Here is a 16,903-nt window from a genome sequence, read left to right as displayed (position 1 = left end):
AAATTCTATCTATTTCTACCTTGTCTTTCAATTGTCAAGATGAAATTGATGCAGGGATGTACATCAGGCAATCCTGCGGTCCCTGTGGAAATGTTCATAGCAAGTTCTGCATTGAAATAATCACTGGAAAAAAAATAATAATAAAAAGAAATCAATTCAAACCTGGAATTCAATCTGGAAACATCATCATTAGTTGGGACACAAGTACTTTGTCTTTTTAGATATGTTTAAAGCTTTGTGAAACAATTCGAATAATACGTTTAGACATACTATAGCTTTTTTTTGTCTAGGGAAAGCTCTAAGAATAATGGTTACACTGCGATTCTCAAAAACTCAAGTTTCTACCGATAAATAATGAGCAATCTTTTTGCTGTCGTCACATTATATCGTCACGATATTCCTGGATTGAGCTAGTCTTTTTTTACAATGGGCAATAACCTGGCATCAATAAGGAAAGAGAAATATACATCTTTCTTTGTACTTACCATTTGCACTTTGCTTAGTAGCAGTACGTTAAATGTTTTATTTCACTTTTTTATGTTAATTTTATTGAAATCTTACCTGTTCCATTCTGGGAGCATCAAGAGGAAGTCCCACAGGGCGGTATTACTTTGAATTGTTTCTATCTTTGTTGTTGCATTACTGATTGCGGAAATAGCCTTTAAGGAAAATACAATAAAAAATGTTTCTGAAATTCTATGTATCTAGCAGTTCCAGGAAACAAGGGGGCTGATTTAAGCAAAAAAACATTTACCAAACGCTATAAGTCTTTGGAAAGTTGTATCCATATTTTACTTCGCCATTGTTATCCAATGACTTTTTATTTTTTATTGTAGGTTAAATGTGACAAAAGCTCTCCACTGTACAGAGCACAGCAAGCAAAATGAAATGTGATTATGCCAATATGGACAAGGCTAAGCTTGAGACACAATAAAGTCACCAGGTACAGCATGTTGCTTTTGGTTCCTTACCACACTTATGAATTAATCAGGAGTCTCTGGGTGAAGGCCTGCTTCCCTGTGTCTCTGGGTCAGTTTCTTCTTTCTTTTGGAAGGTGAGCAATATTTGGCCTCCACTGACTTATCTACCCTTCCCCACTCACTAAAGGCTGTCTGGCATTAGCCTCCATGTGAGGCTAGTCCTTCCTCCTTACATAGCCAATCCCCTAGAAAAGGGAGAGCTCAGGGTAGCCTACCCTGGAAATTTCCCATGTATGGTCCTTACACGTGATAACACTTCATTACCTGTGGCAGTAGCGCCTGCGCTACAAAATCCACCATTGTCATATTAGATTTGCAGAAGTTATCAAAGTTGCTTTTCAGAAGCTGGAGGTCGGTGCCGGAGGGCATGGATTGCTGCGTTATTGTTGAACTGTTAGATAAAAGGCATAGGGCACCTTTTACATCTCCAGATGTGAAAAGCTTGATCGCTGTCTGGAAATAAAAATGAGAATACATTTCCACAGCACAAAGTTTGTTCATTTATTTTCAGAGTTATCACATTAAACGTAGACAAGCAGCATAATATATAAATATTATTTCCTGGATTAATGAATTTAAAAAATATCTCCTACGATACCCTCAAAGTAAATGAGTATATCATATTTCAATGGGCTTATGCTCTTAAGAAGCGTCAATTATCTGATAGATCACTGGATATGGTTTCGACCTCAAACAAAGCTGCTGAAACTGATACAGAGTTCTGACAATACATGACAGGTACATCCGCAAACACGCAATATAATAGTTACTGTATTTGTTCCATCATTTAGTATCAAAAGAATGATTAGGTAAGCTGAGTTAAGTATCTGCCACAATGGTGCAACTTTCACAACAGAATGGTATCAACAGGGTGACATTCAGCTTCAGCTTGATCTATACATCATTGGCAATCGGACTGCCATCATTTCTCCGCTGAGAATGGCACACCTGCTTATCCTGTAGCTCTTAAGTCTTTCACTTACAGAAGGTTTTACAACAAAAAAAAACCCCATCTTTTAAAACCATAATGTGTGGTATATTTACCTTCCATACAGTGATATCTTTTGCAAGTGATTCAGTTGTATATGACGTGTTCACAACCACTGACTCGATCCCTGAGTGAAAGAAACAGAATATTTTCTCCCAATACATCTTTTTTTTGCATATTATGCATATAAAAGGTTTCAAATAGAAAATACGAATTAAATATTTCAGTAACTGTGGTCACAAGTGGAAACGTGTTTCCTGGAGTGCACATTTCACCCGAACAAACTTTTACTGTACAATTTGCTGATTCGAGACCAATAATTTAGTTGATGATCTCACGTCTGTGTTAAATGCAGAGGAACATTTGGCTATATCGACATACAAGACATTTGAGAGACATTTGGCAAAAGTTAGAACCAAGTCAAGTAACATACACATAGATGCGGAATCACCAGTAACATTTTCTCCCAGAAAGTTGCTCCTCCCTCCTCCAGTATCAACCGAATATCTTTTTTTCCTAAAAATAAATAAGATTTATTTGAAAGATGTGTGATATGTAATAATGTCATTCCAGGTATTACAAAATTGAATTAGTAGTCTCTACTGTAAAGGACCATTTTTTTTAATAGTGTCCTTTACGAAAAATTACTGCCATTTTTTCTGAAGTAATACTGCAGTTTTTTGGACATGAAAAAACTGCAATACTGCACTTTTACTGCAGTATTACTTCACATTTACTGCACTTTTTTTTATATTGCAAACCTACAGTTGTACTTCAATGTACTGCAGCTTTATTGCATTTGTACTTCCGTACAAAAATAACTGCAGTAATACTGCAGTACAGTGAAGTACAAATGCAGTTAAACTGTAGTAAATGTGCAGTAATACTGCAGTAAAAGTGCAGTATTGCAGTTTTTTCATGTCCAAAAAACTGCAGTATTACTTCAGAAAAACTGCAGTATTTTTTTTGTAAGGGGTTGTTTGTTCTTTTTTTGCCTTTTTGTGCTTCCCTTGGCCAATATGTTATTTTTGTAGGTTCCGGTTCTCTAAATACATGTAACTGTGATAAATAATTTGTATTAAACATAAAAATCCCTATAAAGTGGAAACTACTTTGAGATCTCTGTGTAGGTATTAAAATGGAGGTTTCCGTTAAGGCAATTTTGATTTTCAATGAACATGGACACCTAAAATAGTTTTTTATGTATATTCTCACCTGGGTTTTTAAACATGTTATTAAATCGTAAAGCCACTTTTACTCTGAAGGGCCTTATAATGATTATTTGCTTACTCAATTGTATTACAGAAGTTATAAGTATATGTTCCATAAGGGAATTAAGATTTCCATCACAAAAAACATGAAACTGAACAACTGTATAATCTAGTTTAATACTTGAAAACAAAAGAGATCCTATGAGACTATGCAGCTGTTCATATATACACGGGCATTTCAAATGAAAGGATTTTACAGCCTTATAATCCATCCCTATAGATGTGTACACTGGAACAAGATTTAGCAGCTAGAGCGTGAGAATGCACTCCCACCTCCCGGTACCCCTCGCCATACCACTGCTTCTTTTTCATTCCCTCTGTATTAGCATGGCTAAAGACTGAGACTCTTCAAATATTAACTTTTTCTGAGAGAGCTACTTTGCGGTGTTCACCTTAAGAGCTACAGTGAGGGGCACTTGTTAATACATATTCCTACTTTTTACTCAAAGCACTGGTGCTAGTAGGTCCTTTGTTACACTCCCCGGAGTGATTTCCAGTGCATGCATTTTGATCTTATTTTACCATGCCCTCCCTCCCCTTTATAAGGTTGATCTACTTTACACCACTGTGGAATGCTTTGGGGATGACCCTCTTGTCCTTATGTACTGCTCTGTACACACCATTTAAAGTACTTCTAGCCAACCTGCCTGCTATGAAGCTAAATATGCGCAATAGGATTTATCCCTCCTACTTTTACCTGATGTCTATGCTTGTTTTAAAACATGTTCCACATATTTAAAAACAGTACAAATTGAACAACCGGAAAGAGAAGACCCAAAGGGCAGGTATAAGTGTGTTATCAAAAATGAGAATTGGGGGTGTATTGACTGATCAATTAAAAAACAAAATACTGAATATCCAACAAAGTTTATTTCAGACAGCACCTGTTTGGTGATCTTGGAGTGAATGGGAATTCAGTGTAGCTACTGTTTGAACATGTTGTGTCTGAATTGCAAAGAACAGTTTGCAGGAACGGTATTAGTCCAGCGCTCTGTAGGCTTCGGGGAGCCAGATAACCTGTAATTGAGAAATGCACATTCATTAAGCTGCCTGTTGACATGAATACCAGCTGATACTCCACAACAAGAGACCTGAACAGATCTACCTTATAGCAAAAAGTAATGTTCATCTTACAAATTCATAATATGCATGCCAATCAGAGAAGGGTACAATGATAATGAGTGTCACCACCTACAAAGTTGTATTTTATCTCTGACCATTGTTAGAGAAGCTAACTTGTTACTCCTGGGAATGTCAATGGGTATCGTTTTAGCTGGGAGTAGCATTAATGTGTACGTGGCAGAAAGCCATACATCTAGCCGGCCGGCTGGCCCCCGAGAATGCCTGAGTATCATTGTATTTGTGCAAGATAGCACTGGCTCAAATTAAGCTTGAGACCAACATCTGGTTTGTACATGTTCTTCAAGAGTTGAATACTGTGAGCAGGGGCTGAGTTGGCTCAATTATTTCCATCTCTTATCTTTTCGCTGTTAATTTTGTCTGTTTACATGAGAATTGGTACAAAAGCCATATACCTATTGCAGAAAATTTCACGGACAGCATTAAATAAAAAAAGGATCCCTAAAACTATATGAATTTATATTATATGTCAAATAGATTGTGGTGGGTGGATTTAGACTTAAAAAAAAAATACTTTAAAAACTGTGCCACACTAGTGAAACATAAACTATATGGACAAATGTATTGGGACACCTGGCCATTACACCAACAGGGACCTTTATAAATACATAGACATTAATATGAAGTTGGTCCCCCCTTTGCAGCTTTAACAGGTTCCACTCTTCTGGGAAGGCTTTCTACAAGATTTTGTAGTGTTTCTGTTTGAATTTTTGCCCATTCATCCAGTAGAGCATTTGCAAGGTCAGACCCTGATGTTAGACGAGAAGGCCTGGCTCGCAATCAGGGATCTGTGCAGGCCAGTCAAGCTTTTCCACACCAAATGTCTTTATGGACCTTGCTTTGTGCATTGGGGCCTTCCTGAAACTGAGCTTCCCAGAAAGCATAGCATTGTCCAAAATGTCTTGGTATGCTGAAGCATTACGATTTTCCTTCACTGGAAGTAAGGGGCCTAGCCCAATCCCTGAAAAACAGCCGCACACCATTATCCCTCCTCCACCAAACTTTACAGTTGGCACAATGCAGCCAGGCAGGTAGTGCAGCGTGACTAAAGGTCTGTCCTTTGATATGTTTTTATCTCTATATAAAGTTAGCTTCGGCTTTTATGTTTTACAGCAGCAGGACTTGGCAAAATACTTGATTATCTTTTCCTGTTTCCTGATCACATTGGCAGATAGAAGGCACACACTTTCACCTCTATACTTCAGTTTTGGACAATAACATATTCAGTAGCCAATATACTGAGTGGGTGTTTATGTACTTTACTAGTCCTACTAAATCAAACCTGTGAGAAGAGATGTTGGTGCTACATATGTATGTGTACCTGTAAATGCCCAAACCGCTCAAGTTCCATCCGTCTCCCTTTCTTCCCTTGACAGGTCTAGGGCCGCACTTTACAGGGGGCGCCACACAGGGACGTGCTGGTCCTAGGCCAGTCCAAAATTGTTTTCAGAGGGGTGGTCTATGTTGCATCAGCCCTTTTGAACAATTTTGGATCAGCCTGGGGCCAGCCTTCCCCTGTATGCGGCACCCCCATGATGAGTGGCACTTGGAGCCGCCCCAAATGTAGTAGGGTCACGTAACGCGAGGTTACATGACCCTGTGGGTAAACACAAGGCTGCTCACCGAGTTTTGTCTAAAGGCTGTCTTGTACAGCGGACAATTACTTTCAAGGGTTCCGTCTATAAAGTGGATCTAGAGGCAAAAGGTTGATCATTGTTGACCTTATTTGCATGTGCCTACCCAGAATCCCTTGTGTTGTGGCAGCACCATGAGATTTCTGAGGGAAAAAACAAGCCTTCTGGCTTGTCTGGTGTCTGTAGATGAGTGTTTAATAATTCTTCTACTACCTCCTTAATTTTAAGTGAAAGGGTTTTCCATCACCTTTACCTGCCATAACGTATGTAATGGTATTTATTATATATTTTTTAAATTCTAACTCTGATTGCTGAGAAAATATCCTGCTCTTAATCCAAAACTCTCTATAGTCAAAGAATCAGCTGTCTTTAGGCCAGGCTTAATTAATGACTGTCCCTTAGGTCCCCTTAACAGCTGCCATAGTCCTTCTTTCTTCCTTGTGCATGTCCTGCTATTGGGAAGTACTGGGCTATGGAATCATATATAATAGGGATGTTTGTGCCAGTAGCTCCTCTCAGGTACAATTAGTATTGGTAGTGGGGACATCAGGGGGAACTTTTTTCATGCACCGCTATGTTCAATACATTGCCCTGTACTGACTGATAATTGGTGCTACATATACATCTATAACTGCAGATTCCTCAAGAGTCTTTCTTTATGACGGGCATTTCCTCTTTGAGACCCAAATCCATCTATCTCAATTTATTTGTCTCCCTTTTCTGGAAGCTTGAAATGTCTGCAGAAATGTCTGCAGGGCCCTGTTGGATTCCTGGGGAGACTCCTTGGGGGGCACAAGGGGAATGGGAAACTCTGTCTGGTCTGCCGTAAGCAGACTCCCATGAACTAGCCGGTAATGGGGGCTCTACAAGCCAGGAAACGCTCGATGCGCCTGAACGGGACCTAGCCACAAATTCATGGAACTGTGTGGCAGCTAGGAACCATGGCGATGTCCGCGGACAATTGGAACAGGTACGGACACCCTTTGTCCCACCACGTCGCTCTTTTGAGGTTACATTAAGCTTGTGGTGGGCAACACTCGGTGGTGGTTACGGAGAGGGAGCTCATTTGGGAACCCTGATTTTATTACCCATCTTTAGGGCCGGGGTTTACGCAGCCGCAGCTATGGAACTCTTTTCCTGAGGAAGTTTCTGACTCTGTCACTCAGGGTCCTGACGGCGGATCACCAAGCTCTCCATTGGTGCCCCGGGATTGATGCTGCTCCCTCAGGAACACTCGGAAATAGGGACTCTTTGTCGGGTGGGCATTGCTAGCCATAGAACTGTATTGATAGGATTATACTCCTATCATGTGTTGTGTATGAATATCTGTGCTGTCTTCAATAAACTGAGTTCTGTTTTAGCCAAATACTAAGTCTTGGCTAGTGCTTGTTAATATGAAGGGTTAATCCCTTGAGCAATTGAGCTTTCAGCGGCAAGGAAGATCTCTATGGCAGAGCTACTCAGTCCCAGTACGGGTCTCCATCACAGTGTTCTTTCACAATTGTATATGACAAACTACAGTAGAATATTTGTGATAGGCTTAACTGGTTAATATTTGAAAGAACCGGCTCATTTGGAATGTTCCCAGGTATGCCCTCTATAACCTCAATGAACTTAACAATCGTGAAACACATAAGCATAGGCCTTGTGAATGAATATCTATCTAATGTTAAATATCAGGTGATGGTCACCGGCCTCTCCCTTAATAATTAGGACACACTTTAAACGCGTGTCCTAATTATATGTTGTATGTCTGTTGCTTGCATAAGATAACTTGTCAAACAAATTAATGGGCAAAAATCTTGGTGCAATTCCCAGGCTATTCTAACTCCAGCTGCTGTAACTCTACTCCTTGTTGACTTTGTTAGTTGGGTGCCCTGGGAGTGCTCAGTCAAATCAGACCTTCAATTCATTAATTTTACTACTGTGTATTCAAGCTCTTTTAATGGTTACGGGTGAATGGAGATGGCTGGTAAATGCAGAACAAAATACAACATTGCCAAATTAAAAAATTAAAAGTATAAAGCCAAAAAGGATTGTTGTATAAGGTGTAAATGTTCTGCTCATTTTATTACTACTTGTGTTTTGACTTTCCATCTATGATCTTTCATTACCCTGAATCCCAATGTGGATTTCTGACTGAAAGACTTATGGATTATTTCGAATAGATTTTCACTATAGGTGCTGGTAAACGTGTGTGCATTAAAAAAAATCACAGAAGGCTCTTGTTGAAGACCTCTTGAAATGTGACACTAGCCTTAGGAGACGTGATTTGGTGAACTGTATAACTCTGGGTTAACTAGAAACTCGAATATTTAGCTAGATATGCAATTTCAACAGAAGGCCTACAGAGAGATTCAGCTGTTGAAGTTGCCATTCTGCTTAAGAAAGGAGGCTACTTTTTGTGAGTCGGTGCTTTATCAAAATAAAGTCCCTTGGGGAACATTAACATTATTGTTTTGATGTTTGCAAAATAACTTTTTGCCTTTACATCCTGTGGCTCACGGTGTTCACCTTGTTGGTTGCTGGTATACCAAAAAAGAGAGCATTAAGGTGCAAAAAAAAAAGTCTAGGCTACAAAGATAACAGTGAAAATAACAATCAATAGCTGAGCAAAACCAGACGCATGTACTTTGTCAGGAAACTGTAAGTGGTGGGGAAGGACAGGATAAAAAGTGATATGGCATTTGTTGCTCTCTCCCTCTCTTTGCACTTGCTTTCTTCTTTCTCTTCCATTATATCTCTTTCCATCCTTCTTTTCTCCTGTTTCTTCTCTCTCTCTCTCTCCCTCCTCTCTCTATCTTTGTTTTTATTTGTACCTCTCGCATCTCCTTCTACTGCTTATCTTTGTGTATCTCTCTATCTCTTATTCTTTTTGTTTCCTCTGTGCCTCCTACCTTTCTTTCTTCTTTTATTCCAGTTTGTTTCCATCTACATTTCATGTTTTTCTCTTTCTTCTCTCGCATTTTCACCTCTCCCTCTTTCTCAACTCTTTCCTTTTGAGTGTTTTCCATGCAACACTATCCTGCATCCCCCCGTCACCCCTACATACATAAATTATCCAGCAGCCCCTTTCCAACATACAACATAATAATAATTACTGTTTCTAAAGAAGTTCTGCAAAAGCTGCCCACTAATGTGGGACTGTGTTCTCAGAGTCAATCCTGAGACTTGATGTCATAGAAATTCTCTTCTTGTCTGTAGTATTCCCACCACCACAACCACAACCACTGACATCTCCAGCATACCCCTTACCAGCCATCCCATTTTAAGTATACTATGGTTTTAAAATGGTGGTTTTGTTTTATAACAGGAATCGGTGAGGTCACAGAGAAAAATCTATTCATATTTATCAATGGACAGTCAGTAAAACCTTACATAACTTATTTGGAAGATAGCATGCACAACACTTATCAATCCCTGTCCAATATACATTAACCAATAGGATCTGCATGGAACATCTAATAACGGTCTACAGATAGAATCCAATGAAAGTGTTAATTCTGCCTAAAGACCCTGTAACCCTAGGTATCAATGTGGAAATAAAATTAATATCAAGAAGAAAATCAGATCAGCACAGCCTTGGGGTATTTCCATTCCCTGCCCCCTTTGATAGACTTCCTCTGCTCCCTAATTGTTTGGATGCTAGGTGGATTATATTTCAGTTAAATTCTAATATTTTTTGTGGTAATACTTACAGTTTGACATCATTTGTGGAGGGAATCTTGTGCGAGTGATAGCCAGTATTATGAATATGAAAACAGGCCACAGAATTAAAACCACCGACCAAATCTGGAATTAAGAAATACTTGATTAGCCACGCAAATACACGGAAAATGTCAAACATTATATTACACATAGTCATTTAATTAGTGTCTCTCTTCTCAGTGCTGACAGATCAGGCTGTTTATATCAGTTACTTTAGCAACTCTCTACATGAGTGGCACAATAGGCATTCACGAGTGTTGAGGACCTAGGGAGGCAGGCTTGGGAAGGCAACCTTTTCTGTTGTGGGCCAGACTGCCCTACTGGGAGATCAGGCTCCTCAGTTCACTACTGCTCAATGGACCCGTTGCACAGAGATTCTCCTCAACACCAATTTTACTCTATGGTGGCTTGGCTTAGCCAACATAAGCTTCATAGGGGTTATACCAAGCAGTGCATATCTTCCTGAGTCAGAGCACAAATATATGACATTATATCTCACTAGAGAGAATGGTGGCTGTAGCGGTAGGTCCTATGAGGGCAGTGGAGCACCGTCTTGTATAATTTCATATATACACCAATGTATATATATATGCCAAAACAATATTCGCTGTAGTGCTTGTTATATACAGTATATCAAATACTTGATTTGGAGGATAGAAAGATTAAGAACTCTGCAATACAATCAGTGGTGTTGCATGTAATCATTTAAGGGATACCCTACTGTTAGAAAGGTTACAAAGGTTAGTGGTCGAGGCAAAGTAACAAATGGATCTGCAGAATTCTTCACATAGAAACACGCCAAGGCTCGGAGGACATGCAATCATGCAAAAAGAGTCAGCCCAGTCTTTAAAAGTGTAGTTGTTTGGTGAGCCAGAGTATTATTAGATTTTACTGTGTCATGACGGATGTCACCTGGTTTTATCAGGCTCTAGCTGGATTTATCAGTGAAATATTTTACTCTTACAATGTCAACCATATATATTGTACAAAAATATATATGGTGCCAACCACAAAAATACTTCCCCTGTCGCGGGAATTGGAATCGGCAGCTATGCATAGAGCCAGCAGACTATGTATTAAAAAACATAAAATTATATAAAATAATATGCATATATATAACTATATAAATAATTTTTAATAAAGGTTGATTGCATTACATGTATAGAGTGCAATAATGGTATCAGAATAAAGGACAATACAAAATGAACAGTAACGTTAAAAGTGATAGCATACAAGGTTAACCAAAGTCGAGTGAGACGGAAGGTAAGGGACAGCCTGGGTGAGGATAAGTTGATTGTAGATAATATCATGTGGATAAGTCAATGTAAGGACAGAGTAAATAGAAAAGAGAAGGGATTTGTTTACATTTTTAAACCCTAAATAAAAACCCAGTATTACAGAAGATGATGCTGGTACTAACGTGGAGCCACTATAGGTGGGATTAGCATAGACATTCAAAGGGTCCCACATTACTTGTAGGTGTATCTACAAGCCACCAGACATTAGCATTGATGAGGAAGATCAGATTTTATTGCAAACTGATAATCTGGCTGACATTTTAATCATGGGAGATCTGAATTGTGGAACAACTAGTTCCAGTAAGGGCAGCAAGTTTCTGAACTTACTGAAATAACACATTTATGTCTCAATTAGTAGAGACCAGAATGGATGTATTTCTGGATCTGGTAACAACTAGGTAACAATCAGGAGCTTATCTCAACAATGAGGAACTTGTAGCTGGTATTTTAAAATTGAAAGGTTGAAATGACAAAGTTTCCGTATTTGCGTCATTACCCGAAACAAGACTCAGTGACAGCCCAATACATATTACTATAAAGGGCTACTTAAGAATAAGTGGACTGCTTTGTTTTTTTGTTGGCCCAGTACTTTATATTTAATATGTTTATAATCCATATTAGAGGTACGAGGAGTTTCAAAGTTTTTCAGCGATCTTGATTTGTGCAAAGTCTAAAGGGATTTTTGTAGATGGTATCTCACACTGAAATGTTGAAATCACAATTACAGTATTTGCATTATTAATAAAATACATAAAGATACTTTAGATACTTTCATTTAAACAGGCACATAAAGAAACATGACATAGGACTTTAACTTTAACCATTGCAAGTATGCAGATATTTTACAAAAAGGTGATAACAGAACGAAGTGGGAAAAATCATTAAATACAATTAAATAAAATATTTCCTATATAAAAAAAATAATGATCTCGTATCAACGGGTCTCTTCTTGCTCATAACTAAACCATAATTAATATAATATAAAACAGTGTTAAGTGGATTTATTCCAATTAAATAATGCTTTTGTGTAATTATTTTAAATTACAAATATAGCTTCTAATTACACCTAAGGACTAATCCTCCATCAAAAAGATAACCCAGGCGTATTTTATTTACAACATATAGACACAATGAATCATTATTTTTCATAATAACATTGCAAAGCCATTTCCTCCTGTGTTATTGACAGCTGCTTAATAATAGAAACGTCAAATTTGACGGCAGATAAAAACCATTGTTGTTGATCTAGTCTGTCCATTTTTTTCTGGTATAGAGACTCAGTCCTTGGTCTTGTCTTAGATTCAGGATAACTCTATGCCTATCCAATGCATGTTTAGATTCCCTCACTGTATTAGCCTCTACCATTTCTGATGGAAGGATGTCCCATTTATCTACCACCCTCTCTCTAAAGCAAAACAATAAGGAAGGAACGTCACTGGCAACCTGAATCTATTGTCAAAATCCCTGAAGGCAAAAGTGTTTTATGCTGTGTGTGTGTAACATAGGCGTTAACTTAATGGTAGTGGAAAAAAAACCCAGCAAACATGAACAAGTAGGTTATTTAAACATTGTTAACGACCAATGACGTGGCAGGCACGTCACAGAAAAACAGATCAAAGATCGTTTTTTTCACAAGATTGGTGTTGCTGTAATATCTCGATGTTGAGGCATTCAGCAACACTAAAAGCTACTACAGGGGGGTCCCTGCAGTACCTTTTGGCATTTGCCCCCTCCCTGGAGCATCCATGTGCTTCATATGCAATCTGCTTTAAAAGACCTTAGGAGGGGTTTAACAATGCCACTACTGAGGTATCTGCAATAGCAAAAACCCACCCCAGGATGCAGTTTGACTGCGCCATTGGAAAAAATTTGGCCTCCCGCAAGATGGCGATGCCCATTAAAAAGTAAACACATTTCCAAGGGGGTCTCTCTAGACCCTTCGGAGAACTCTGCTGCGGGAACGGCCCCCAACGTCAGTGGGAACACCCCCGACATTAGCGGGAACTCCCACTGATGTCAGCAGGAACTCCCCTGGCGTCAGCGGGACCTCCCACCGATGTCACGGGACCGCTCCGCTGACGTCAATGGACAGTCCTGGCCACGGCCCGCAAGGGAAGTCTCCGGGTAGTCGGAGAACAGAAGTTCCCAGGTATGGCTATGACGTAGGGTGTGAAGGGCTAATTTTCTGTTTCTGTGAGCATCCATTGTATGCAAGCAGGTATATTTAAAATAAATTCTATGTACATCTGTCTGTTTTGAGCCCAGCTAAGGAATTGCCTCTATTATGCTTTTATGGGGTACATGAGATGGCTCTTGCTGCATTAGGGGGTAAGTAGTAGTACTTAAATAATTTTTTTTTTAAAAAAGGCTCCTTAAGAATAAGTGGACTGCTCTGGTTTTTTGTTTGCCAGGGACTTTATATTTCTGCAAAGGTTTCCAAGTTTAAAGGGATTGTTGTAGATGGTATTTCACATATGTGAAATGTTGAAATGACAAAGTGACAGTATTTGCATAATTACCCAAAACAACAATATATAAACAACATAACCTTTCCTTAAACAGACACAGAAAGAACTTTCCAGATATTTTCCAAATAGGTGCTAACAGAACCAAGTGGGGGAACTCATCTAACAATTAAATGAAATATTTCATATATAAAAAAAGAATGATTTTTCATATCAACTGGTCTCTTGATGACCATAACTAAACCATTATTCACATTACCGGTATATAAAACAGTGTTAAGTGGATTTGCTATAATAAGACAACCCTTTTGTACTAACTGTAATTATTCTAAATTATAAATTCAGCTTCTAATTACGCCCTAAGACTAATCTTCCATCAAAAAGATAACCCAGGCATATTAACCGTAAGAAAAAAAAAAGTATAACGGATAGCTACGTTAGATAACTTTCTTCCTAATAACACTGAAACACCTTTTGCTTCTGTGTTATTAACACATAATAATGGAAACATAGAATTCGATGGCAGATAACAACAATTCGGCCCATCTAGTCATCTTAATCAGTCCTTGCTCTTGTCTTCAGGGTAGCTTTTTTCCTATCCCATGCATGTTTGAATTTCCATACTATATTATCCTATACCATTTCTGCTGGGAGGCTGTTCTATTTAGCTACCAACCATTGGCAAACTGAACCTATTGTCAAAATCTTTGACGGCAAAAGTGTTTTATGCTGTGTGTGTAGCGTAAGTGTGTAAACTCAATGGCATTAAAAAATATATTATTATGTATCAGCATCGCATTAACACAAGTTCACTTTGTCTATCAAGCAGTTCATTTTTTTATATCATAATAATATAATATTTGTATATACAGAATAACCTTGTGTTATAGGACCATATCCCAGATTAAACCTTTGCGTTCTCCACCACAGTTTTCACATGTAAAAATTCATCCTTTTTATAGGAAACTTTTACACATGAATTACCCCTATAGTTTCTGTTTTTCCATAAAGACTAATAAAGAATGGTCTATTTTTTGATTAGGCTTAAATGGGGACTAGACAACACTGTAAAGTATTATTTTCAGGTACTTTTTTTTTAGTACTAAGACCGAACTAGCCATAGTAAATGATGATAATATTTACTTTAGCATCTAAACATGTAAGCATAATAGTATGTTCCCTCTATCGTGCATGGCCGGACAGGCAGTGACGAAGAAGCCTTGACACTTTAAAGCCAGCAGCCGCTGGCAAGTGAAACTGATGGTGGCATATGTGCAGCCTCATGCTACATTTTTGTGCTCACATAGCGTGAGTGAGTGTGTGGGGCTGTTGGCCAGCGCCCGCCAGACCCTTTTTCCGGTGTGTCAGATCCAATCTATCCGCTTACATTGTGGGACACATTGCTGTTTAAGGGGGAAATGGGCAGGGAGTGGTCGTTTCAGAATGCTGCTCCCCCGGCCCAGAATTTACTGGTAGCCACTCACAGAACTGGAAAAGCAGCCTTTCTCACAAAGTCTCCATGCCAAACCTGGAGAGTTCCCAGGTATGCCGGCAGATACACATACAGCATTTGAATTTCCTTCCTGGTGCTGTCACCACACGTCAGATGAGCCCTGTGTGGTTAGCTACATTGACATCACAGATTCGCAAGAACCAGTTTTGCCTTTTTCAAAAAAAAAATATTTAATAAAGAAACTGGATAAAATAAAAAAAAAAAATTATAGTTACAAGAAAAATGCATGAGGTCTATAACGATACTAAGGATATCTAGTCATGATGTACTGAGAGCAAAAATAAAATGTAACAACAAAAAAAAAGTTTATAAAGAATGGTACATAAGGCCTCAAAATATAACCCTTACAACTAAATAAAGAATAAAAAAAAACTTGTCTCTTGTGATTTGCCAAAAACTATGCATGCGTAGATTTTACTGAACATAAATTGTCTTTTTTCAGCAGTGCCATATATCTAAAGTAAAATTACATAAATCTGTGTTTTTAATTGTTGTTATATATATATATATATATAAATGTGTGTGTGTGTGTGTGTGTGTGTGTGTGTGTATTTGCATTGTGTGATATGTATGTATATTGTTCTAGTCCTGCTTGTCCTGGAAAAAAACAATATATAATCTGCTTGTTACACTAAACACGAAAAAGGAAAATCATAGTTGAACAAACATATGGTAAGAATGACAAAAAGCCTTAGAATATGGAAAACACTTGGCCACAAAGACATTAAATTATGAGGAGAGCCCGCAAAACATTTTTATCCTAAACCAATTTTCCTATTCGGAAAGATGTTGAAACATGATTCACAAGGACTACTTAGTATAAAATATTTTCATGGTCTGGTGAAATGATAAAGACAAGACCTTCTATGTATCTGTCTGACGGTCTATCTATCTATCTATCTATCTATCTATCACTCTGCCTGTCTATCTATCTATCATCTGTCAGTCTGTCTGTCTATCGATCTATCCATCAATCACTCTGTCTGTCTATCTATCACTCAGTTTGTCTATCTATCTATCTATCTATCTATCTATCTATCTATCATCTATCTATCTATCTATCAATCACTCTGTCTGTCTGTCTATCTATCTATCAGTCTATCTATCTATCATCTATCTATCTATCTATCTATCTACCTCACTATCTATCTATCTATCTATCTATCTATCTATCTATCTATCTACCTCACTATCTATCTATCTATCTATCTACCTCACTATCTATCTATCTATCTATCTATCTATCTATCTATCTATCTATCTATCTATCTATCTATCTATCTATCTATCTATCTATCATTCAGTTTCCTTTAAGACACAAAAACACGCAAAAAACATATATCTTACATGCTCATAACTATTCCACTTGCTTGCACCTGTATTTAACATTTATAATTTCAACTTACCGGTTGCCTGTAAGCGTTTAAGCAGTTCTTCCAGAGAAGGACCTTCAGCTGGTGTGTAAATGAAGGCATTCTACCTTAATTTCAAAATATTTCGGAAAATCATAAATAAATCCAAAAATAATAATAAAAAAAAAAGACTTCCTTCCTACACTCAGGGAAAATCACATGTCAGGAGTATCAGATTTCCACAGTCTCAGGTGTAGGAAGCGGCTGGCCCCCTGCGAGGGTACCTGGAGAAGGCAGTGAGGTTTTCCTTGCAAATGAGCCCTGCTCGCGATTGTTGTTGTGTACAGGGAAACCGAGAGATGTTACTGATTCACTGTATGGTCTTAAAAAGGCACCTTGTTATCTCCCCTCCCCTGCACCTACAATGACACACCTAAGTCCTTTGACATGTGTCACGCTTGAATGAGCAGCGACACTGCATGTATAAGCGCCGGGTGAAAATAAGACGTTTCCTAATGCACTGAGGTTCAGGCTGCTGAGATTTGAAATGTAAC

General features: G+C 38.3%; 1 protein-coding gene across 1 annotated transcript in view; it reads right to left on the bottom strand.

The window, feature by feature from the left end:
- Positions 1–16,628, bottom strand: part of LOC128502227 (uncharacterized) — a 33,791-nt gene extending 17,163 nt beyond the window's left edge. The window contains exons 1-8 of the mRNA XM_053471984.1: positions 16,404–16,628; positions 9,712–9,805; positions 4,124–4,256; positions 2,402–2,484; positions 2,025–2,095; positions 1,245–1,433; positions 562–659; positions 20–123 (exon numbers count right to left, since the gene is read on the bottom strand). Of these exons, the coding sequence (XP_053327959.1) occupies positions 20–123; positions 562–659; positions 1,245–1,433; positions 2,025–2,095; positions 2,402–2,484; positions 4,124–4,256; positions 9,712–9,805; positions 16,404–16,472 (841 nt within the window). The 5' untranslated portion in view covers positions 16,473–16,628. The remainder of the gene's footprint in view (positions 1–19; positions 124–561; positions 660–1,244; positions 1,434–2,024; positions 2,096–2,401; positions 2,485–4,123; positions 4,257–9,711; positions 9,806–16,403) is intronic.
- Between the last annotated feature and the right edge of the window lie 275 nt (positions 16,629–16,903).

The sequence above is a fragment of the Spea bombifrons genome, chromosome 7, assembly GCF_027358695.1.
Source record: "Spea bombifrons isolate aSpeBom1 chromosome 7, aSpeBom1.2.pri, whole genome shotgun sequence".
In the NCBI taxonomy this organism is placed as follows: domain Eukaryota; kingdom Metazoa; phylum Chordata; class Amphibia; order Anura; family Pelobatidae; genus Spea; species Spea bombifrons.
The sequence above is the reverse complement of the archived record's forward strand: the minus strand, read 5'-3'. Positions and strand labels throughout refer to the sequence as shown.